Raw genomic sequence first — 25615 nt, forward strand, 5'->3', positions numbered from 1 at the left:
GCTATGGTTTCTGACCAGGCTCTCTTTCTGGAGCCTGGAAAGTTTTCACAAATTCGGTTTTGACGCATTTCGCTAAATCACTAATCCGGTTTTCTTGAATAGTCCTCTGGAATACCCCTCAAGTGTTACGATACTGATGATTTGTCGAGACAGATTATGTTTCTACTGTTGTGGCTAGGTGGAGTAGGCCGACAGTGCCATCTAGTGGCCACATCAGCGAAAACCGTTAAATCAAATGTTATTTGTCACATGCGCTGAATACAACAGGTGTAGGTAGACTTTACTGTGAAATGCTTACTTACGAGCCCTTTCCCAAAAAGGCAGAGTTAAAAATTAAGAAAAAATATAACAAAATAACAATAACGAAACTATATACAAGAAGTACTGGTACCGAGTCAATGTGCAGGTGTAGGTAGGGGTAAAAGTGACTAGGCAATCAAGATATATTATAAACAAAGTATCAGCAGTGTGTGTGTGTGTGTGTGTGTGTGTGTGTTTGTGTTTGTTTGGGGCGTCAGTATGCATCTGTGTCAGTTTGGTGTCTGTGAGCATTTGTTGTGTGTGTGTGTGTACTGTATGTATGTGTGTGTTGGAATGTCAGTGAATGTTGGGAGTAAAATAAATATGAATGTAAAGTCTCCTCTAAGTATGACTACTTTGCATTAGAACTACTTAGCTCAGGGGAACATTAGGAGGCAGAAAGGGAGCAGAGTGCATACACACCGCAGGTTAGTTCTGCACTTTACTGAGGGATGATGAGGGGGCGATGTGGTAATTTGTCGATGTGATGACTCACCCTGATGTGCCTCCCAATGTGGCTGTAGGTTTTCTCTCTTCAACTTTCACTGTTGCACTGCAGGGAACAAACAACAACACGGGGGCTCTGTGAACAGTACAAACAACACAGTGAGAGTATAAGAGATACAAACCAAATCTTGGTGTTTGTGTGTGTTTACTAAGCCAATACTGTATAATCTTGTGTTTTTTAAGTCGTGTTTGCTCTACACCTGTACCTTCCAGCTGCTGAAGGGCAACAACCGCTCCTCTGCCCCTTAATCCATCCCAAACAGCTGCACTGAGGGAACTCTGGAAAACACATGGCAAACATTGAATCCCAGTTCCACTCACACAAAGCAAGTGTCATCTACAGTGGGGAGAACAAGTATTTGACACACTGCTGATTTTGCAGGTTTTCCTACTTACAAAGTCTGTAATTTTTATCATAGGTACACTTCAACTGTGAGAGACGGAATCTAAAACAAAAATTCAGAAAATCGCATTGTATGATTTTTAAGTAATTAATTTGCATTTTATTGCATGACTTAAGTATTTGATCACCTACCAACCAGTAAGAATTCTGTCTCTCACAGACCTGTTAGTTTTTCTTTAAGAAGCTCTCCTGTTCTCCACTCATTACCTGTATTAACTGCACCTGTTTGAACTTATTACCTGTATAAAAGACACCTGTCCACACACTCAATCAAGGACATCAGGGTTAAAATTGTAGACCTACACAATGCTGGGATGGGCTACAGGACAATAGGCAAGCAGCTTGGTGAAAAGGCAACAACTGTTGGCGCAATTATTAGAAAATGGAAGAAGTTCAAGATGAAGGTCAATCACCCTCGGTCTGGGGCTCCATGCAAGATCTCACCTCTTGGGGCATCAATGATCATGAGGAAGGTGAGGGATCAGCCCAGAACTACACGGCAGGACCTGGTCAGTGACCTGAAGAGAGTTGGGACCACAGTCTCAAAGAAAACCATTAGTAACACACTACGCCGTCAAGGATTAAAATCCTGCAGCGCACGCAAGGTTCCCCTGCTCAAGCCAGCGCATGTCCAGGCCCGTCTGAAGTTTGCCAATGACCATCTGGATGATCCAGAGGAGGAATGGGAGAAGGTCATGTGGTCTGATGAGACAAAAATAGAGCTTTTTGGCCTAAACTCCACTCACCGTGTTTGGAGGAAGAAGAAGGATGAGTACAAGAACACCATCCCAACCGTGAAACATGGAGGTGGAAACATCATTCTTTGGGGATGCTTTTCTGCAAAGGGGACAGGACGATTGCACCGTATTGAGGGGAGGATGGATGGGACCATGTATACCGAGATCTTGGCCAACAACCTCCTTCCCTCAGTAAGAGCATTGAAGATGGGTCATGGCTGGGTCTTCCAGCATGACAAGGACCCGAAACACACAGCCAGGGCAACTAAGGAGTGGCTCCGTAAGAAGCATCTCAAGGTCCTGGAGTGGCCTAGCCAGTCTCCAGACCTGAACCCAATAGAAAATCTTTGGAGGGAGCTGAAAGTCCGTATTGCCCAGCGACAGCCCCGAAACCTGAAGGATCTGGAGAAGGTCTGTATGGAGGAGTGGGCCAAAATCCCTGCTGCAGTGTGTGCAAACCTGGTCAAGAACTACAGGAAACGTATGATCTCTGTAATTGCAAACAAAGGTTTCTGTACCAAATATTAAGTTCTGCTTTTCTGATGTATCAAATACTTATGTCATGCAATAAAATGCAAATTAATTACTTAAAAATCATACAATGTGATTTTTCTGGATTTTTATTTTAGATTCCGTCTCTCACAATTGAAGTGTACCTATGATAAAAAATGACAGACCTCTACATGCTTTGTAAGTAGAAAAACCTGCAAAATCGTCAGTGTATCAAATACTTGTTCTCCCCACTGTACACATGTTGCTTATGAGTGCAATTCCCACTACTTTTGGATTATACATGGATTTTAAGGCTTGCATGAATGTCCTGCTTAATGTTTGTGTCATCTCAAATCAACTGCATTATACTTAAAAAACACTTCAACTTCAACCAGTAAAATGGCTATTTGGCTAGCTTTTCCTACAGCCTGTATCAATGAGTGTTAGCATTATAGCTAACCACTGCTGCATACAAAATAGTTATTTTGCAAAGCTCACAACCAAATATAATCTTAGTGACTGTTCAATCAAGAATCAAAACAGCGTTGTGAGTGAGAACCGCAAAAATGTATTTTATTTAGAATAAATGATGGCGATAGCTTTATTACTGCCGCATCTGTGCGTGACGTCAGTGTATCGTGTACTGAAAAGGGGTCTGTTGGATACAGCATTACTTTAAGGACCCAAACAGCTTTTGATTTACAATACCAGTTTCCTTTTGTCGTTGAAAAACATCCTGTTAAACAGGCTGATTTCCACAAACAAATGCTTAATTGTTTGTCCCTTCTATACAAACAAAATTTCCCCTCATATGTATGTTATATGGAATAATCTAGTCATAAAATATTAAAACAAGTCACTGTTTTTAGAACATTGGTTTAGGAAGGACATTTTACTTGTGGGCCAGCTGCTCAATGTTTGAGCTCCCTGTCTCACCAAAGGGAAATTAAATTATGTGTAAAGCAATACCAGATGGTGTTCTAACCCTTTAGAAACAAACTGTGGTCAATACAGATCCATCACTTGTAAATTCAACCATAGTAGTTACAGTAAGTAAGTAATTAGAGAAGCTTTTTATGACAGTGATGTTCCAATAGCAAAATGTAGGTGGAACTTGCAATATGTTTGCAAATTGGCCAAAGGTATGGACTTATATATACAAAGTATGTAAACACCCTTTCAAATTAGTGGATCCGGCTATTTCAGCCACACCCGTTGCTGACAGGTGTATAAAATTGAGCACACTTCCAATGCAATCTTCACAGACAAACATTGGCCGTAGAATGGCCCATACTGAAGAGCGCAATGACTTTCAACTTGGCACCGTTATTGGATGACACCTTTTCAACAAGCCAGTTCGTCAAATTTCTGCCCCGGTCTACTGTAAGTGCTGTTATTGTGAAGTGGAAACATCTAGGAGCAACAACGGCTCAGCCATGAACTGGTAGGCCACACAAGCTCCCAGAACAGGACCGCTGAAGCTCGTAGCGCATACAAATCATCTGTCCTCAGTTGCAAGTATCCTTATTACACCTTTAACAGGGGGGAGGGGATGTCTGCCGTTTTACGGGCACCTAACCAAGTGCTATTTTGTGTGTTTTTTCGCATTGTTTATAACTTATTTTGTAAATAATGTTGCTGCTACCGTCTCTTATGACCGAAAATAGATTCTGGATATCAGAACAGCGATTACTCACCTTGAACTGGACAAATATGTTTTATTTAATGTGTCCCACACAAGGGATATACTGTTTCTCCAAGACTAGGCTCAAATCCTTGTTATTCACGTGAAGAAAAGACGGAGGTACAGTGGGCGGAGATCGGGGTACCTTGTGAGAATTTGTTGGCGAGTGGGTAATCCGCCTGTACCATCTGTTCTATTGGCCAACGTGCAATCACCGGAGAATAAACGATGAGCTCCATTCGAGACTATCCTACCAACGGGACATTAAAAACTGTAATATCTTACGTTTCACAGAGTCGTGGCTCAACTATGACACAGATAATATACAGTTGGCTGGCCACACTCAACTCTAGACCACCTTTACTCCACACACAGAGCCCTGTCCAAAGCTCTCCCTCCATTTGGAAAATCTGACCATAATTTTATCCTGCTGATTCCTGCTTACAAGCAAAAACTAAAGCAGGAAGTACCAGTGACTCGCTCAATAGAGAAGTTGTCAGATGACACAGATGCTATGCTACAAGTCTGTTTTGCTAGCATAGACTGGAATATGTTCCAGGATTCATCCAATGGCATTAAGGAGTATACCACCTCAGTCAATGGCTACATCAATAAGTGCATTGAGGACGTCATCCCACACAGTGACCGTACGTACATTTCAAAATCAGAAGTCATGGATTACAGGCAACATCCGCACCGAGCTAAAGGTTAGAGCTGCCGCTTTCAAGGAGCGGGACACAAATCCAGACACTTATAAGAAATCCCGCTATGCCCTCAGACGAACCATCAAACAGGCAAAGCATCAAAACAGGACTAAGATTGAATCCTACTACACCGGCTCTGACGCACGTCGGATGTGTCAGGGCTTGCAAACCCAGCCGCGAGCTGCCCAGTGACGCGAGCCTACCAGACGGGCTAAATGCCCTTTATGCTATCTTCAAGGCAAGCAACACTGAAGCATGCATGAGAGCACCAGCTGTTCCGGACGACTGTGTGATCACGCTCTTCTTAGCCGATGTGAGCAAGACCTTTAAACAGGTCAACATTCACAAAGCCGCAAGTTCAGACGGTTTACCAGGACGAGTACTCAGAGCATGCGTGTACCAACTGGCAAGTGTCTTCACTGACATTTTAAACCTTTCCCTTACAGAATCTGTAATACATACATGTTTCAAGCAGACCACCATAGTCCCTGTGCCCAAGAAAGTAAATGTAACCTGCCTAAATGACCACAACCCCATAGCACTCACATCGGTAGCCATGAAGTGCTTTGAAAGTCTGGTCTTGGCTCACATCAACACCATCACCCCGAAACACTAGACCCACTCCAATTTGCATACCACCCCAACAGATCCACAGATTACGCACTCCACACTGCCCTTTCCTACCTGGACAAAAGGAACACCTATGTAAGAATGCTGTTCAATGACTACAGCTTTGCGTTCAACACCATAGTGCCCACAAAGCTCATCACTAAGCTAAGGACCCTGGGACTAAACACCTCCCTCTGCAACTGGATCCTGGAATTTCTGATGGGCCGCCCCCAGTTGGTAAGGATAGGTAACAACACATCTGCCATGCTGATCCTCAACACAGGGGCCCCTCAGCGGTGTGTGCTTAGTCCCCTCCTGTACTCCCTGTTCACCCACGACTGCGTGGCCAAGCATGACTCCAACACCATCCTTAATTTCGGTGTTCCTCAAGGTTCCGTTTTAGGACCACTATTGTTTTCACTATATATTTTACCTCTTGGGGATGTTATTCGAAAACATAATGGTAACTTTCACTGCTATGCGGATGACACACAGCTGTACATTTCAATGAAACATGGTGAAGCCCCAAAATTGCCCTTGCTAGAAGCATGTGTTTCAGACATAAGGAAGTGGATGGCTGCAAACTTTCTACTTTTAAACTTGGACAAAACAGAGATGCTTGTTCTAGGTCCCAAGAAACAAAGAGATCTTCTGTTGAATCTGACAATTAATCTTAATGGTTGTACAGTCGTCTCAAATAAAACTGTGAAGGACCTCGGCGTTACTCTGGACCCTGGTCTCTCTTTTGAAGAACATATCAAGACCATTTCAAGGACAGCTTTTTTCCATCTACGTATGATTGCAAAAATCAGAAACTTTATGTCCAAAAATGATGCAGAAAAATTAATCCATGCTTTTGTCACTTCTAGGTTAGACTACTGCAATGCTCCACTTTCCGGCTACCCGGATAAAGCACTAAATAAACTTTAGTTAGTGCTAAATACGGCTGCTAGAATCCTGACTAGATCCAAAAAATATGACCATATTACTCCAGTGCTAGCCTCTCTACACTGGCTTCCTGTCAAAGCAAGGGCTGATTTCAAGGTTTTACTGCTAACCTACAAAGCATTACATGGGCTTGCTCCTACCCATCTCTCTGATTTGGTCCTGCCGTACATACCTACACGTACGCTATGGTCACAAGACGCAGGCCTCCTAATTGTCCCTAGAATTTCTAAGCAAACAGCTGGAGGCAGGGCTTTCTCCTATAGAGCTCCATTTTTATGGAACGGTCTGCCTACCCATGTAAGAGACACAAACTCTGTCTCAACCTTTAAGTCTTTACTGAAGACTCATCTCTTCAGTGGGTCATATGATTAAGTGTAGTCTGGCCCAGGATTGGGAAGGTGAACGGAAAGGCTCTGGAGCAACGAACCGCCCTTGCTGTCTCTGCCTGGCCGGTTCCCCTCTTTCCACTGGGATTCTCTGCCTCTAACCCTATTACAGGGGCTGAGTCACTGGCTTACTGGGGCTCTCTCATGCCGTCCCTGGAGGGGGTGCGTCACCTGAGTGGGTTGATTCACTGATGTGGTCATCCTGACCATGCTGCTGCTCCAGTTTCAACTGTTCTGCCTTATTATTATTCGACCATGCTGGTAATTTATGAACATTTGAACATCTTGGCCATGTTCTGTTATAATCTCCACCCGGCACAGCCAGAAGAGGACTGGCCACCCCACATAGCCTGGTTCTTCTCTAGGTTTCTTCCTAGGTTTTGGCCTTTCTAGGGAGTTTTTCCTAGCCACCGTGCTTCTACACCTGCATTGCTTGCTGTTTGGGGTTTTAGGCTGGGTTTCTGTACAGCACTTTGAGATATCAGCTGATGTACGAAGGGCTATATAAATACATTTGATTTGATTTGATTTGATTAAGTTTGCTGACGACACAACAGTGGTAGGTCTGATCACCAACAACGATGAGACAGCCCATAGGGAGGATGTCAGAGACCTGGCAGTGTGGTGCCAGGACAACAAACTCTGCCTCAACGTGAGCAATACAAAGGTGCTGATCGTGGACTACAGGAAAAGGAGGGCCGAACACGCCCCCATTCACATCGATGGGGCTGTAGTGGAGCAGGTCGAGAGCTTCAAGTTCCTTGGTGTCCATATCACCAACAAACCATCATGGCCCAAACACACCAAGACAATCGTGAAGAGGGCACAACAACACCTTTTCCCCCTCAGGACACTGAAAAGATTTGGCATGAGTCCCCAGATCCTCAAAAAGTTCTACAGCTGCACCATCGAGAGCATCCTAACCGGTTGCGTCACCGCATGGTATGGCAACTGCTTGGCATCTGACCGCAAGGTGCTACAGAGGGTAGTGCATATGGCCCAGTACATCACTGGGGACAAGCTTCCTGCCATCCAGGACCTATATACTAGGCAGTGTCAGAGGAAGGCCCAAAAAATGATCAAAGACTCCAGTCACCCGCGTCATAGACTGTTCTCTCTGCTACCGGACGACACATCCAAAAGGCTTCTTAACAGCTTCTACCCCGAAGCCATAAGACTGCTGATCAGTTAATCCAGGTGGCCATTTGACCCCCCCACCACCCTTTGTTTTTACACTGCTGCTACTCGCTGTTTATTATCTATGCATAGTCACTTTACCCCTACCTACATGTACAAATTACCTCGACTAACCTGTACCCCCTGTATATAGCCTCGTTATTGTTATTTTATTGTGTTACTTTTCATTTTATTTTATTTAGAAAATATTTTCCTAACTATTTCTTGACCTTCATTGTTGGTTAAGGGCTTGTAAGTAAGTATTTCATGGTAAGGTCAGCTGTTGTATTCGGCGCATATGACAAATCAAATTTGGTTTGAAATGGGTCAAATATTGCACCTCTAGTAACTAAAAACTGGAAGCCTTATACAGTGTGTAATCTTCATATAGGGCTAACCCTCATGAATGGGAATGCGAAAACATATATATTTTTGCTGACATGTAATCACAGATATTGGACTTTTACACGGTCCCTAAACCATTTAAGTGCTAGAAATAAGCATATTGCCTCATTTTCGGCTCTGTTAAGGGAGGAGTTAGACCATCGATAAAAACAAAGGGTGTACCTTGCTCTCTTCCATCATCTGATCCTACAGTAGATACGGTGCATTCGGAAAGTATTCAGACCCCTTCCCATTTTCCACATTTTGTTACTTTACAGCCTTATTCTAAAATGTATTAAATAATTTTTCCTGAATCAATTTACACAAAATACCTTGTAATGACGAAGTGAATAGGTTATTCGAAATGATTGCAAATTTATTACAAATAAAAAACAGAATTACATTATTTACTGAAGTATTCAGACCTTTTGCAATAAGACTCGAAATTGAGCTCAGGTGCATCCTGTTTCAATTGATCATCCTTGAGATGTTTCTTCAACTGGATTGGAGTCCACCTGTGGTAAATTCAATTGATTGGACATGATTTGGAAAGGCACACACTTGTCTATATAAGGTCCCACAGTTGACAGTGACATTCAGAGCTAAAACCGAGCCATGAATTCTAAGTAATTGTCCGTAGATCCCTGAGACAGGATCGTGTTGAGGCACAGATCTGGTGAAGGGTACCAAAATATTTCTGCAGCATTGAAAGTCCCCAAGAACACAGTGGCCTCCATCATTCTCATTCTTACTGCACACATTTAGTTAATTGCTGAAAAGCTTTAAGATAAAATATAAGTCATATTTTCAGGGTCAAAATCAGGTGCAATAATTTACTAATTATTGATGGAAATATTAAAAGTATTAAAAATATGGTTTTATAAATCCTTGTGGATTAGTAGAATATTGAAATAAAAGACAGGCCTACTTCTTATTTGTTAAATTCTGAAAACAAACGTACTTAGTCATAATAGAACAACAAATGAGGAAATTCAATTGCCAGGGTTAGAGCTTCCAAGCCCGTTCTATTCATTAATATTTATATGGTAGGGACGTCCCAATGATTCGTGATAGCACGGACCAGCACAGAAGCAAAGACAGTACAGTATGAAGATAATTAGAAACTGCTTCTCAAGTATACATCCTCGATTACGCTTGTGGGCGTTGCCATGGCGACGTTGGCGAGCTAATAAACTCATGCACAGAAACACATAATCGGGTCTAACGGTCGAATCTAGTTTGTACCTTTAGATTTCGATCAAATTAACCATGGAAGAAATGTTAACTTCTCTCATTTACTAATAAAATCCTGACCTGGTCTGCTTCACAAGCGTTTCCGGAAATTTTGTGATGTTGCACCTGAAACTCTGTGACAGATGTGCGAAGAATTTGTCGCACCTCATTTACGTCATCAAAGAACCAAATGTACACTCCTTTGAATTATGAACTAAGCTTTGTTGCTTTAAAATAAGTAAGGTGACTTTAACAAGGGAGAAAACTATTGCCTGAATAGAGATTTACATAACTCATGTCAAGATGAGTTGAAAAACTGTTTCATGTGTTATGCAGCTGGACCTGAATACAAAAGAAGTATGAAAACAAAAGGAAGTGCGGAAAACAAACTTGATAGCTTCCATCAACTGTGCATTATAAATGTTGATATTATGTTGAAGGTTATATAAAAACTGTTGCACACTGTTACACTGATAGAACAATGGGTTAGTTATAAAAAATATTTGCTGTTATCTTTGCCACAAGCACTTTCATTGCACTGATGTGTCCCCGACTTGATGAGGGGGCGTGTACTGTCACTGGTTGAGCTTCTGTTACGTAAAGCCGCTTGATGCTGTGACCACCAGGCAGGCAGGAGCTTCAAGATTTGCCCTTCCAGACCTATTGGTAGATATCCTATTTTAATTCTAACTTCATAGCTAGGCTATATAAATATAGCAAATATCCACCATTGGTCGAACCTTAGTTTGAGGATGCTTCCTGACTAAAGAAGCCATTGAACTTTACTAAAGTTGGTAAAACTTTCACTGAATTTATGGCAACGGCATATTGGCCCCGAGCTCACATTTGTAAAGAAGAATTAAAATACAAACTGGCAATCGCATAAATTATCAATCATGTAATCGTTCTATATTGCAGACGTGTAATAACTATTGTTATTACTGCTTCAATGCACACGTTTCATATTTGTTAATTGTTAACTCACTTCCCTAACAATGATCACATGCATTCTGTTATAAAGTGATGATAAAAAAAATGATGGAATATATTTTTATTGGTTTTGTTATTAAAACACACACAGGCAGACTGTGGGCCGAAGATCAAGCAGTGTTTCCATAGGAAGGATTTTAAAGCGCAAAGATGGCGGCTTCCTTGCTGAGGATAGGGCGACTTGGCTCTCTCAAGGTAATGAAATGTCATGCACATAACCACAGTATTCTTTAAAGTTTTAACGCACCATTGTTTTCGAAAAGACACCTATAATAACCTGCTCCTTTGTTTTTCCATTTGTGCTGAGTTGTGCGCTTGATTGGATTTTAGAAACATGGAAAGCGCTAGCAAACGTTAGATAATTTAGCTATCCAGCTAACGTTAGTTGTATACTTTTCATATCAAGTGCACACGTGGTTAATTTAGAATATGAGAAAATATTGAGTGAGTAAACAAGTTGTCAAAGTATATAGCTATATCAGCTATTTATTTAAGATTGTGACCGCTCGCTAACTTTCTATACGTAAACGTTGATGTTAGCCAGCTAGATGGCTGGGCGGTGGGGCCTACTCGCCATGGCACGAAGCTAGTAGGAGTAGCTAGTCTTCTGCTATAGCTAACATCTCTGCGCTTAAATGTAATAGCCAACCAACTCAACATTGACCGTTAACTAACTGCAAATCAAGTTTTGTCTGACAATTATTAGTTTGTTGACGTCATGTGAATTATCACTAATTCGTGTGTACTTTGATCAGTGCGTGCAGGCGGAGAGCTCTTTGAGGAGAGCTCCTGCAGCTGTTGCCTTATGCACGAATGCTGGTGGTCCCAAGAAGCCCAAGAAGAGCAGTTCAGAGAGTAAGTACAATTATTTGTAGTGTATGATACTTGAGCAGATTGGTGATGTGGAGTTCACGAACGATTGGTTATTTTTGAACAACGCTTTTTACGTACTCGAGTCACGATTAGTTGTGCATTTAAGCATTTCGCGACACTCGCAATAACATCTGCTAACCATGTGTATGTGACCAATAAGATTTGATGATTTGAGTGACTCGTTCATTTAAGTAGTTTGTTTGACCTGCTGACAGTAGGGTTGGTATATGCTCCTGCGGCGCTAGAGTCAAATCAAATTGTATTTGTTAAATGCTAAGTAAACAACAAGTGTAGACTAACAGCCCATGTGCTGGGATGGAAGGTAGATGCAGTGCCTAGGGAAGATATTAAGACCCCTTGACTTTTTCCACATGTTGTTACTTTACAGCCTTATTCTAAAATGGATAAAATAAAAATCAGTAATCTACACACAATACCCCATAATGAGAGAGAAAACAGGTTTTTAGATTTTTTTTGCAAATTTATAAAAATTTAGAAATAAATAAGTATTCAGACCCTTCGCTATGAGACTCAAAATTGAGCTCAGGTGCATCCAGTTTCCATTGATCATCCTTGAGATGTTTCTACAACTTGATTGGAGTCCACCTGTGGTAAATTCAATTGATTGGACATGATTTGGAAAGGCATGTAAGAGCAAAAAGCAGGCCATGAGGTCGACGGAATTGTCCATAGAGCTATGAGACAGGATTGTGTCGAGGCACAGATCTGGGGGAAGGGTACCAAAAAATGTATGCAGCATTGAAGGCCCCCAAGAACACAGTGGCCTCCATCATTCTTAAATGGAAGAAGTTTGGAATCACCAAGACTCTTCCTAGAGCTGGCAGCCCGGGGGACTATTTAATCCATTTTAGAATAAGGCTGTAACATACCAAAGTGGAAAAAGTCAAAGGGTCTGACTACTTTCCGAAGGCGCTGTATATACAGTACCAGTTAAAGTTTGGACACACCTACTCATTCAAGGGTTTTTCTTTTATTTTTACATTGTAGAATAATAGTGAATAGATCAAAACTCTGTAATAACACATAGAATGATGTAGTAACCAAAAAAGTGTTATACAAATAAAAAATATATTTTAGATATATTTTAATAATATATTTTCTTTAAAGTAGCCACCCTTGACCAGCCTTGACAGCTTTGCACACTCTTGGCATTCTCTCAACCAGCTTCGCCTGGAATGCTTTTCCAACAGTCTTGAAGGAGTTCCCACATATGCTGAGCACTTGTTGACTGCTTTTCCTTGCCTCTGCGGTCCAACTCATCCCAAACCATCTCAATTGGGTTGAGGTTGGGTGATTGTGGAGGCCAGGTCATCTGATGCAGCACTCAATCATTCTCCTTCTCGGTCAAATAGCCCTCACACAGCCTGGAGGTCTGTTTTGCATCATTGTCCTGTTGAAAAATAAATGATTTTCCCACTAAGCGCAAACCAGATGGGATGGCCTATCGCTGCAGAATGCTTCATAACTATGAAATAACATATGAAATCATGCAGTAACCAAGGAAGTGTTTTTTTTGTTGTTGTTTTTTTTTGGTACATCTTTTGTATACCACCCATACCTTGTCACAACACAACTGATTGGCTCAAATACATTAAGGAAAGAAATTCCACAAATTAACTTATAACATGGCTGGTTGAGAGAATGCCAAGATTGTGCAAAGCTGTCATCAAGGCAACGGGTGGCTACTAAACAAATCAAAATATATTTTATAATATTTCTTTTTTGGTTACTACATGATTCCATGTGTTATTTCATAGTTTTGATGTCTTTACTATTCCACCATGTAGAAAATTACAAAAATACATTACTAAGGTTGCTGCATTCTATGTTGGGAGTCATTTTATATATTGCATTGATGGTATTGCATTTCTATAACTAAATAGTTTGAAGATTGAAAATATAAGACTACATAATGGCAGTTTGTCGGACAGAGGTCTCTCTCTCGAGCTATCACCAGCTTTCTACTTCCTTAGGTACGGATAACGTGGTTGGAGGAGTTAGTACCATGGCTAGTATATGGATTTTGATTGGTTTACGGTTAAGTTTTTCTCTAACAAAAAAGCAATTTATTTTGCAAAAATGTGCAAGAATTGACATTACCAATAAATGGAAATATGTTCAGAATAAATAGACACGATATGCAAAAAACAGCTCCCCCTCAACAGAGATCGATCATCTCGAAAGCTAAAGCAGATAGCTTGCTTCGGCCCACCGCCTAAACGTTGAAGTTCAACTTCATGCATCTCTGTTTTGGATCTATTCCAAAATGCCTGGCTGTTGCCTCGACAGAATTTTGCTTTGCGGATTTCATCACTGCTAGCTTGAGTTAGGTGTTTTATTTTTTAATGCACATGACTGTGGCAATAATCAGAGGCTTTGTCCATGGTAATCTCATTTAGACCCTAAGTTTATTTGAAACGGGTGTTTATTTGCTGAAATATGTCGCCATGCTCAGAGTTTAAAAAATGTTAAGTTTTACGATACTTTGTTTTTAAGCACACTTTTACAAGTCTGTCACAAGTGACCGCTCCAATAAGCCCCCTATGGTGAGCAACATTTGAATGAGAAGCTTGTAGAATCATGACTCAAGTTTAGATCATTGTTCGCCAGCAGGGTGTCCTGCGTGCTCTTGGCATTAACGGACTCGAATGAATGAAATTAGTCTAAATATTTGTTATTTTGACTGGACGAGAGAAAGATCAGTCAGTAAAAAGAGCCCAAATTCCCATCACTAGAGCAGATGTCAATTCTTGAGCACAGTGAGAGTGCTCAAATTATAATTTAAATATAATTTATAATTTATAATTATAAAGTATAATTAGGCAAATAGACTGACTAACTCCATAAACTGACCCTTTTGCATAATTTTGTTTGATATTTTACAAAGGCATCAAATACTTGGCACACCATGACAAAGTGAGAGACTAGGCTGTGAACCATCTAGAGATTTCATTTAGCTGTAACAAAAGCGCCCAGTTCGGCATTAATCTGTTGCCCCAGGAAGAAGAGGATGATGGCAAGACTGAATAAACACCCCAATCTGGCTGATTAAACACCCCACTTGTGACATGACCACTCCATTTGTCCCAGAAGATTTATATTTGTTGTGAGACTTTTAAATATGAAGTATTGTGGAACATTTCCATAACTAATCAAGAACACTCCATAATCCTGCCTTTACTGAAGATTGACCAGCACTGTCATTATGAAGTTGCATAGAAGAAAGGTTTCAGATGCTGAAGACGGTGTGTACAGTAGGTGCCAAAGACATTGGCAGAAGTCAAGAAGATGTTTGGAGAAGAACTGAAGATGATAATCTAACTGAAGTCATCTAGGCCTACATGCTGAAGGGAAAGTGACGCTCAAGCGTTCTTGGGTCCCTGGAGCCTAAAGGCTGAAAAATCTAAAATTCTGAATCTTCTAGAGATTTGTTTTCTGCAGGCTACTTGTACCACAATTTGAGCAATTATCTTGGCTAGTTTAACCATTTAAAAAAAAATATTAAGTTGTGGTGAACATTTTGAATTTAAAGTCTTCCTTCCCCAGGTGTCAACATTTCTCAACTTTCAGTAATAGGCATATAAATCTGTTATTTTTCAAATACCTATATCCTTAAGTTGAATTGTCAATTAAAGTTAGTCTTATCTAGTTCATTCTTGAATACTCTGGGGGTAGCCATGTTGTGCTGGGTAAGTTTCGTCCACATTTTTATGGAAAAGTTGGTGTCCAAGCCTTTTAGACTACATAGAGTATGAATAGAAGTAAATAAATCCTTTGTTTTCACCCCTCCTCCGTCCTAGAAAAGTCCCAGGGCAAAACATACTTCGATATAGAGAAGCTTGTCCCACACAGAACATACGTGGAATTTCCCAGGAAAGACGCGACACCAGCAGCTGCTGCCGCAGCAGAACTTGCTGCCACCCTCAAACCTTTTGAAGCAGTTGCCGCAGAGCCAATTGTCGCCACCGCTGAAGCTGTAGCAGCTCCCGCTGCAGTCGAAGCCACACCAGTTGTAGAAACCGTTGCCCTCTCAGGTGAAGCAGTTGCTGAAGCCGCTGCACCGACTCCAGCCGCTGCTCTGGCAGCTGAAGCTGCCCCCATTGTTGAAGCCATTGCAGTTGAAGCCATTGCAGCCGAAGCCACTCCCGTTGTTGCTGCTGAAGCTGCCCCCGCTGTTGAAGCCATTGCAGTTAAAGCCATTGCAGCTGAAGCTGCCCCCGTTGTTGCAGCTGAAGCCGTTGCAGTTGAAGCCACCCCTGCCTTTGAAGCTGCTGGTCCTGCTGCAGCCGAAGTTGCCACACCCGCTGTTGAAACTGCCACTGAAGCACCCGCTGTCGAAGCCGTTGCACCCGCTGAAGCCATTGCACCAGCAGCTGAAGCCCCAGTAGAGGTCGCCCCTGCAGAAGCTGCCCCTGTTGAAGCTGCGCCTGAAGCCCATGTTGAAGCCGTAGCAGAGGTTCCAGTAGAAGCTGACCCAGTTGAAGCTGCTGTAGAAGATGCCCCCATTGAAGCTGCGGCTGAAGCCCATGTTGAAGCCGTAGCAGAGGCTCCAGTAGAAGCTGACCCAGTTGAAGCTGCTGCAGAAGATGTGGCTGAAGCTGCAGCCGAAGCCCCTGTTGTAGCTGAGCTTGTGGCTGAAGCTACTGCAGAGGTTGTAGCTGGAGCTGCCCACGTTGACGCTGCCACTGAGGAGCTGGTAGACACCTCCCCTGTAGTGGCGGAGGCTGCAGGAGAGGAGCTGATTGCAGAGGCCCCGGCTGATGCAGTACCGATTGAGGCTTCTGAGGGTATACACACCCCCCCCCCCCCCCCCTCCCCCTAAACCCTTCTCTCCTCTCTGTGGACCCTACAGTCTACCAACAGTCATATTTGTATTCCCATTTGATGTTAATATATTATAACTGTAAGGATAACTTGTAAAGATACCCCAAATCACAAAAGCGCTTTTCGTTCTTGCATTGGGCAGCTAATTGGCTTATCTTTTTTTAGTGGGCATATTTACTCCATGCTACCACACTTCTACATTGCAGCCATGTAGACTCAAGCCACACAACCCCATTCTCCTCTTTGTATTTGTGGTCCTTCTGGGATTGTGTGCATTAACTTGTAACCATGCTGCTTTGACCACCTTGATGCATGCATCTGGATGCATCATCATTTTCTCATGGGTTCATCTGTGATGGCCTGCACTGATCTGCTTGGCTCAGTGTCTTTCCGCACTTTATTTTGCCATGTTTTTCCAGCACTCACTAATTCTGAACTGCCCTCATCTTTGTTTCTCAGCCTCTCCTTTCTATTTTCACTTGATCATTGTGATGTCATTTACCTGCCAATTAATGTATTTGCACAACTCCTCATATCCTCGTCCTCTATTCCCTTCACCAAACATTGTTTCAAAGACTTGATTCTCAATGCCCCTAATTTTGTTTTTTTATAATTAAAACTACTGTTTGGCGTGTTTATGTTAAAGATTATTTGTACGGTTAATGCTAAAGTTACTGTGTACTGTCAAAAGTAATGCTATGGTCATACTAACCAACCAGGGTTTTGGCCAGTCTGTTGCCTCTGGGCAGCTACTGACGGATTACATTGTGAAATGGGGTCTGATTTCCTACTCTTCCCTTGTCGCACTTGTTTTACCCAGGAGGTGCATGATATCAGTTATCTGTAATTGATCCCCTCACTTCTGTATTTGTTTGGTGCTGTATGAGATTACTTTGGAAATGTCAACTTTCCATCCACTTTGTGGTCAATGCACTCGGTGAGTTTGAGTTTGCACCTTGATTGCTGTGTGTGGAATTAAACATGAGTAGGGGAAGAGGTTATCAATTATTACCTTTTTTTATGTACATGAATTGGTTATGCAGGGATTTAAATTGGACATCTCAATCTCAAATATAGATCCAGTGTCTGCCAAGTGATGCTATGAACTTGTGATGCCTAGCATGACACGGAACTTATTTAACCTGTTACCTGACCTTTCACACTCAATCCTTTCCTCTCTTACCCCTGTAGATGCTATACTGTCTACCACTCCCAGGTGCTGTTTTGTGCATGAGGGTTTAGGTCACAGATGGGATTTGTTTTTTTTTATCATATGGTTTAAGCCAAAGGGGCATGGTCATAGTTGGAATTTCTGTGAATGAATGGAAAATAATTTTATTTTCTTGGACTCTCAGCTCAACTGGACCCCATCCAGAAGCTATTCCTGCATTCGATCCGCGAGTATTCCTCAAAGAGCGCGTAAGTGACAGTTATTTTTTTTTTGTGTGGCTAGCGCTTCGGTTTTGCTTACAATCACACCCTTTGTCATCAAGCTGACGTTTAGGCCTATTTTTCTCTCTCAGGGCTAGTGGTGGTTTGGTAGATGCAGGCCCTGCATATGAGAAGAACTTGGCAGAAGAGCTGACTAAACTCCAGAGGCTGTATGGCGGTGGTGACCTCACAGCTTTCCCAGAGTTCAAGTTCCCAGGTTAGTAGTTTTATAAAGGTCATGAATCTTTAAAAAAAATGCGTTACATAGAATTCTCATCTCACACCCTTTCTCTCCTTCTTCAGAGCCCAAGTTGGAGGAAGTTGCCCCCAAGTAAACATCACCAGTCAACTTTTCTGTTGTCTTTTCCTGTCAATCTGTTCTTTGAAGTGGACATCTAGTAATAATTTACGTAGGCTACTATATCAAATCATGTTCATTAATTTTGTTTGTGGGGTATACAGCTGTTTCCGTATATCTAGAAATTCTCTAGCAAATTAGTCTGGATTAGACGTACGTGTTGGAGGACAAGCTGATGCTGCGCTTTGAGCTGTGAAATATGCTTTTGCATAGGATGAAGATCCAGAAATGTTTAAGTTGGATAAGGGAAAAATAAACTGATCCATATTGTTTTACTTTTGTCTCCGTTGCATGTTTCATCCGACAGTGGATCAATATGTTGTAAGTCATCATTGTACATCACATGCAATGCTTAAGTCAAGAGACTACCCATACACAATCCGTGGCCAGTTTATTAGTGACACCCATCTAGTACTGGGTCGGACCCCCCTTTACCCCCAGACAGCCTGAATTATTTGGAGCATGGAAACGTTACCGCCAACAGCTTGTACTGTTGACACCAGACAGAATGGGTAATGGACTCATGCTGCTTATGCCAAATCCTGACTCTGCCATCAGCATGACACAACAGGAGCTGGGATATGTTGCACCAGGCAATGTTTTTACACTCCTAATTGTCCATTGTTGGTGATAGCGTACCAATTGGAGACGCTTCTTGTTTTTAGCTGATAAGAGTAGAACCCGGTGTGGCAGTCTGCTGAAATAGCCCATCCTTGACAAGGACTGACGAGTTGTGCGTTCCGAGATGATGTTATTTGCCTGTTAGCTTGCATGATTCTTTCTGTTCTTCGACCTCTCAATGAGCTGCCGCTACCTGGATGTTATTTGTCGCACCGTTCTCGGTAAACCTAGACACTGTCGTGCATGAAAAGCTCAAGATGCCTGCTGTTTCTGAGATGGCTCAGTCGCTTAGGTCATTCGTTTTTTCCATTCTAGCGTTCATTCGAACAGTAACTGTCTGCTATATAGCAAGCCACGGTCATGTGACTCACTGTAGAAGCAAACTATTGTTGTGGATTGGGTGGTGTACCACTCAGTGTATGTATTGTACAACTGCACATAAATTCCTATGAATAAGATGAATACAGATTTGCCTTAACCTTTAATTACAGATGCTGTATGTCCACATATTAGATTTGGGGTGCCGTATATTGATGGAACATATCAGTGGAGGTTGCTGAGGGGAGGACGGCTCATAATAATGGCTGGAAGGGAGCAAATTGAATGGCATCAAACACATGGAAACCGTCTTTGTATTTTATACCATTCCACTAATGCTGCTCCAGCCATTTCCATGAGCCCATCCTCCCCAATTAAGGTGCCACCAACCTCCTTTAAAATGTGTACTTTTTTAAATAGGGCAGCAGGTAGCCTAGTGTTAGTATTGGGCCAGTAACCAAAAGGTTGCTGGTTCGAATCCCTGAGCTGACTAGGTGAAAAATCTGTCTGTGCCCTAGCGCAAGGCACTCATTTGCTCCTGTATGCATCTGATAAATTACTAAAATCTACTTTTTATTTGGCCCAAAATTCAAAAGGCACTCGCACATCTGAGCAATCTCTTTGCAGGTGCATGGCAACAGAGGAACAAGATGAAGGAAAAAGGAGGGTGCTGTGGTTGTTTCGACTATAAAGAAGAAATTCCGAGACAACTCAGTACTGAACGTGTCTACAGAAAACTGAGTGTTGATCCCCACACAGGTGTTCCAAAGGGATATATGCTCTAATCTGGAGCAAGCCCTATTAAACCACCTTATCTCAACCTGAATATGAATATCTTTACTGCAAATCTGCCATAAGTCCATGCCTGTACGTTTTACCGAAATTACACAAACCTTAAAACACAAGGCAATTATCCAGGCAGGCCAGTGGTTGCAGGAATAGGCTCCATGCTAGAGCCATTGTTGAACTTTGTAGACTTTTTAATTAAAACTCACGTGCAAGCATTGCCATCATATGTAAAATACTCTATAGACTTCATAAACAAGATCTCATCAATAACGGGTTTAAAAGAAGACTATTCTGGTCACATTAGATGTCGAGAGTCTATATGCCAGCATCCCCCATGTATGTGTGTGGAGGGTGGGGGGGCTGGCAGCACTAGCACACTATTTGGGAGACAGAGATACTAATGAATATCCACCAACAAACTTCATTCTAGAGCTGGCAGAATATGTTTTGAAGTATAACTATTTTTGGTTTAATGATGAATACTACCTCCAAACGAATGGAACATCGATGAGCTCCACATTCGCCCTGAGCTATGCGAACCTTTATGTGGGTCTTTTTGAAGAACGTTTTGTTAATAATGAAAACGAAAATCAATTTTTGAATAAAGTCCTGAAGTGGTATCGATATATTGACGACATTTTTTGCATATGGGAAGGAACTGAACAAGAGCTGTCAGATTTTATGGCACTACTCAATGACATTGACCCCAATCTCAAATTCACTATTGAATGTGACACTCAACGTGTTCATTACCTCGATATGTGGATTGAGAAATCAAATTGAACCCTGTTTACAACTCTGTATAGAAAATAAATGGACAGATATACTCTATTACAGGGGGACAGCTTCCACCCTGAGCCATTAAAAAGAGGACTTCTAAGAAGACAGTTTTTCAGACTGCGCCGTACATGCCACTCCACAGAGGATTATCTAGAAAACGCAGCGGAGATGCGCATTAGGTTTCTAAGAAGAGGCTATTCGCCACAATATGTGGATGTTGGCCTGGCGTAGATCAGAAAAGGATCAGAAATAGACACCCAGGCTAACGAAGGCTGCATTTACAATACAAAACAATGGAATGTTATTTATTTCTGTGCAGGCTCTCCAGCAAGAGAGCTCTGGCCTTTTGAGGAGCCCCTCTGCAACTGCACCCTGCACCCGAACTGCACCCTGCACCCGCCCAAGGCGGAGGAGCCAAAGAAAGCAAGGTAGTGGAATGGTGGGTTTTGTTAAGTGAAGGGTTAGTTGGCAGGATCATTTTATTAGTATTTTTCCCCGTTTTGAATCACATAGTGTAATGGATTTACACTATCCAGTCTAGTTGGTGGCGGTAATGTACCTTTCGGTTGCCAACTGCCATTTAAAAAAAAAAAACACAGGAAAAAAAGAAAAGACGCCAATGATGTGTACGTACACGTCTTTGTTTCCCCACGGAAAATAATAGAGGGAGCACCAAAATGGCGACTTCCTTACTTTGGCTAGGACGACTGGGGTCTCTCAAGGTAAAATGTTTTGGTTATTGTCTAAATATGTTGTTCTTCAGTTGTAATATCAGAAATAACTTATTCGTTAGATGATTGGTTTGTAATCAACGTAGCCCCAAAAAATGTTGTTAAACAACCGACTTCGCCGGTCCTGTTGACCTGAGCTGGACTGCTAGCTGAAGTTTTGAGACTTGGCTGCACCTATGGCTTTTTATTTAGACGTAAATTGTAGTGATGACATTTTACAATGCATAATAAAAAAAATACGTGCTCATTATGATAGCTAGGTAACACATTAAATAACTGCGCCAGGGCACGGGTGCTTAGGCTGGTCCCAGATATGTTTGTCAAGCCATACATGGTCAGCATGACAATTCCATAAGGAGGGCAGAAATAGACTTACACCAAGGCTAATGAACGCTGCATTTATAATGGAATGCATTTATTTCTGTACAGGCTCTCCAGCGAGAGAGCTGGGTCCTTTTGAGGTGCCCCTCTGTGGCTGCATTCTGCACCAAGGTGGAGGAGCCAAAGAAAGCTGTTAAAAAGGCGAAGGCTGCAAGTAAGAGCACAGGTTTTTGTTTGTCAATTTTTCCCAACTCCTGCGCTCAATAACCCCCAACAGCACACATTTTTGTTGTTGTAGCCCCATACAAACTCACCTGTTTCAGCTTAATGATTAACTTAGTTGACAGGTTGACTCCGGTGTGTTTGTCTGGGGTAAAATGTGTGCTATTTGGGTACTCAAGGACTGGAGTTGGGAAATACTGGTTTACGTTATATGCCATTGCTAGGTCCTTCTTATTTTCCCCTGAGTAGCTAAACCTGAATGACATTTCTCTCTCTGGTATAGCCCACACTTGGCACCAGGATTGTCTCCATGATTCAAACTATGTGTCAACAAACTTACTCCAATGACCAAATTCCTGGAATCTTACAGATAAATCATGACCGTTTTCTAAAGCCAATTGTATTTCTGTAGTTCTACAGAAGCATTAGGGTTAGGTGAGTTTTCTGTATGTTGTTTGGTACTGGTAGTTTTATGTAACCTGTACCATTTACTCAGCCCTAGAGGCCTCAGGAGAGAGGACAGCACTACTAGCCTACAAGACCACATTTGCCTTCCCGTTAAGCTTTCAGCCTCAGGACTTTTCCCAGCACAGGCTCTAGGTGAAATCGAAACAGTGGCTAGCCCTGTCACTGCCGAAACAATAGTAGTTGCAGCTTCCGCATCTGCAGAACCAGCTCCCATTTCCACAAGCCATGCCGAAGCTACGCCTGTAAAACTGCTGTGGCCGAAGAAATGGCTAGTCCTGCTGTCGATGTAGTTCTCCAGTCGTTGAGGTGGCTGCTCCTGCTTCTAAGAGTGTTGCAGAGACTGCAGCTCCTTTAGCAGAGGACGCTGCAGCACCAGAAACACCAGTAGTAGAAGCCGTTGCACCAGTCGCTGAGGCCACAGCAGTCGCCCATGCTATTGCCATGAAGCAGTCGTGACAGAGGCCCCAGTTGAAGCGGAGGCTGTCGCCAAACCTGCCCCAGTCGCTAACATTGCTGCTCCCATCGATTTTGCCTCACCTGTAATCGATGTTGCCACCGAATCGTGGATGCTGCTCCCCCTGTCGCTGAGATTGTTTTTACTGTATGTTCTGAAGCTCCCGCGCCAGAAGACATTCCATTCTCTGCAGAACCACCCGGAGTGGCTGCTGCTGCCTCCACTGAACACAGAGCCCCATCGGCTGAATCGTCCTCTACAGACTCAGACGACAAGTCTGAAGTAAAATCAAAGGTAAAACCAGCAATCCTAGTAGATTTATTTGCGGCCATTGCTGAAGCTGTGCGAGTGGCTACACCTGCAGTGATTCTGGATGCCGTTACTGAAGATAAGGAAAAAGCAACAGAAGTTGTAGCCGAAGAGGTTCACGTGACCACACTAGTGGTTGCAAGTGCTGAGCTGGTTGACCCCGCTCCAGTCCAGGAAGCAGCCCCAGCTGAAGCTGCCGTGGAGGTTGCCCCTGAAACTGCCCCTGCTGCAAGTTCTGAGGAGCTGGTAGACTCTGCCCCTAAGATCGCTGCTGCCCCAGAGGTTGAAGTGACAACTCCAGAAGTCGCGGCTGCAGTAGAAGCCACTCCAGAAGCTTTCATGAAAGCTGCCCACGAGGCTCGAGGAGCAGTAGAACAAGTATCTGAAGCTGCCCCTGTAAAAGTTGACGCTGAACTCCTATTGAAGCTGCATCGGGAGCCCCCGTTGAAGCTGCAGCAGAAGCTGCACCAGCCAAGGCTGTTGCTGAAGCTGCCCCAGTTGAAGCTGCCGCAGAGGAGCTGGTAGTAGAAGCTGCGGAGGAGGAGCTGGTAGACACCGCCCTTGTTGTGACTGAAGCAGGAGAGGAGCTGATTGCAGAGGCCCTGGTTGATGCAGTACCGATTGAGGCTTCTGAGGGTATACACCACACCTCCATAAAACCCTTGTATTTCTCTCCTCTGTGGACCTTTCCAAACACAGATGGCTATATTTCTTCTAAATGTTGTTTTTCATAACATAAATACTGTTAAATGTTAACTCTAAAGTGCCTAACATAAGTGCTTTTGCTTTGTTTTTTTCCTCCCAGTCATTTTATTATGCCATTTAATTTGCTCTAGCTAGTATTCTTGCCGTGTATAATGCAAAATTCTTAAAGTGAAAGTAGACTCCTCATTTCACACGATAATTTTGGCTACTTCAGCCAAGTGCATGACGCATGTTTGCGTTAAATGCTGCGTTTCAACTCGGCCCTGCTCTACTTGCATTTACCTCTGCACTGATGGTTCCCAGTTGGGACTTAGGATCTATATTTGCATATAGAATGTTAATTACATAGCAATGTATTTTATATTGCCTTGCCTGCATTGTGCAGATTGAGGTGTTCCTTGTCTTCTGCACACTTTAACCCCACACCATCATTGTTACTGTATATTTTTGAAAGATGCTGCGATACATGTTATTTTACAGGCTCACATTGGATATTTTCTCACAAAACAAAAAAATGGCAGTAAACTAATCCTGCTCTGTTTCCTCCCCCCTCACTCTTTTGTCTAGTATATTTACATGCACACTAATAATTAGATATTAAACTAATTATGGCAATAGTTTGGCATTAGTCATGTGAACACTTTACCCTTATTTTGTAGGAATTTATTTTTATTATTGGCACATGTAAACACCTTAATCAGAGTTCATGCCTTGTATTTGATCTGTGCATATGCTATTATGAGCAGTGTGAGCCTACCTCTTTGGCAAGAGTGCGGCGAGTTTGGAAAATCCTACAGTATCTTCAAAATAGTTGAAATACAAACTTTGGCCCAGCTAGGGGAGAACAACTGCCCCCTCTCATTTGAAGCCATGAATGTTCAAGGCTGACTGTGGTACTGCAGGCATTGTTTGCAGAAAACAGGATCCCCCGTTATAGTGAATGGAAAAAATGGCAGTCATTTCGAAGACTATCCTGGTGCCAATAATTGCTTCTTGATCTGATTTATTTTAAAATCTCACACAGAGCAAGTTAAGGAATTTGGTTTGTAATGGTAGCCTGCAGTACCCCGGTCATTCTTCAAATTGATTTACACAATGGGTTGGAGGGAGCACTGTGCTGTTTTTCTGCTAGGTTTTGATGGTTGATAGGGTTCTGAACAAGACTCTAAAAACCAAAAGGGACTCACTAATTCAGCAAACTGCTTATTTCTATCTTTTTGAGTTATGGTTTTATTTTTCTAAACTCCAGCCCCTTGGTCAGCCAGGTTACCTATATTACTGTGCTTTCTCTTATACCCGTTTTTGTGTTCTAACCCTTTAAGAGGCGGCAGCGGCACCTCCAGCGCCAGCCCCCGAGTCTTTCGACAACAGTACTTACAAGAACCTCCAGCACCACAACTACAACCATTACACCTTCGCAGACCTGGACCTGGAGATGGCCAAGTACCGTCTGCCCCAGCCGTCCTCCGGCAGACCCTCCCCCAGACACTGAGATGGCCCAGCCTGCCTGGACACCAGGCCACATGACCCCAACCCCATATCCCAAGACACCATGTCTCTGATCCCACTGCCCAACATACCTGCCCCGGGTGTCTTAAGAATTATTTCCCCCTCTACTTTACGATCCCTAAGACGTGCTTGCAATTGTTATAGGAAATGTATGATATTAAACTACACGAAAGGGATATGAGGCTTTGACATTTGGTGAATGTTTGAGGTTTTTCTCTTGTATAAAGTTAGAAAATATCTAACATTTCTTATTTTCTGGGATTAACCTTAGGGGTCATTTGAATAGTGCTGTGCATGCAAATGTTTTTACTCTACGGTCTATTTTAAT

The 25615-nt window shown here is 42.5% G+C and overlaps 2 protein-coding genes across 2 annotated transcripts; both read left to right on the top strand.

Moving 5' to 3' along the window:
- The first annotated feature begins 7638 nt into the window (after positions 1-7638).
- LOC139380081 (fibrous sheath CABYR-binding protein-like) lies at positions 7639-18335 on the top strand. Its single transcript, XM_071122547.1, has 6 exons — positions 7639-7755; positions 11309-11408; positions 15227-16234; positions 17627-17690; positions 17795-17919; positions 18006-18335. Exons 1-6 carry the CDS (start codon positions 7639-7641, stop codon positions 18035-18037), a joined length of 1446 nt encoding a protein of 481 aa, XP_070978648.1. The 3' UTR covers positions 18038-18335.
- A 2649-nt stretch (positions 18336-20984) lies between these two features.
- Positions 20985-25459, top strand: LOC139380494 (NADH dehydrogenase [ubiquinone] flavoprotein 3, mitochondrial-like). The gene is made up of 3 exons (XM_071123195.1): positions 20985-21290; positions 21729-21834; positions 25101-25459. Exons 1-3 carry the CDS (start codon positions 21246-21248, stop codon positions 25268-25270), a joined length of 321 nt encoding a protein of 106 aa, XP_070979296.1. The 5' UTR covers positions 20985-21245; the 3' UTR covers positions 25271-25459.
- The last annotated feature ends 156 nt before the right edge of the window (positions 25460-25615 follow it).

The sequence above is a fragment of the Oncorhynchus clarkii genome, chromosome 22 (genome assembly GCF_045791955.1).
Source record: "Oncorhynchus clarkii lewisi isolate Uvic-CL-2024 chromosome 22, UVic_Ocla_1.0, whole genome shotgun sequence".
In the NCBI taxonomy this organism is placed as follows: Eukaryota; Metazoa; Chordata; class Actinopteri; order Salmoniformes; family Salmonidae; genus Oncorhynchus; species Oncorhynchus clarkii.

Excerpts from the sequence above, each read along its gene's own strand:
- LOC139380081 (XM_071122547.1), top strand. The coding sequence starts at position 7,639 with ATGAGTCCCCAGATCCTCAAAAAGTTCTACAGCTGCACCATCGAGAGC. Across the intron at positions 11,409-15,226 it reads CAAGAAGAGCAGTTCAGAGA|TTCACCCCTCCTCCGTCCTA; the intron begins GTAAGTACAATT and ends AAATCCTTTGTT. Across the intron at positions 16,235-17,626 it reads ACCGATTGAGGCTTCTGAGG|CTCAACTGGACCCCATCCAG; the intron begins GTATACACACCC and ends TTGGACTCTCAG.
- LOC139380494 (XM_071123195.1), top strand. The coding sequence starts at position 21,246 with ATGGCGACTTCCTTACTTTGGCTAGGACGACTGGGGTCTCTCAAG. Across the intron at positions 21,291-21,728 it reads GACGACTGGGGTCTCTCAAG|GCTCTCCAGCGAGAGAGCTG; the intron begins GTAAAATGTTTT and ends ATTTCTGTACAG. Across the intron at positions 21,835-25,100 it reads TAAAAAGGCGAAGGCTGCAA|AGGCGGCAGCGGCACCTCCA; the intron begins GTAAGAGCACAG and ends TAACCCTTTAAG.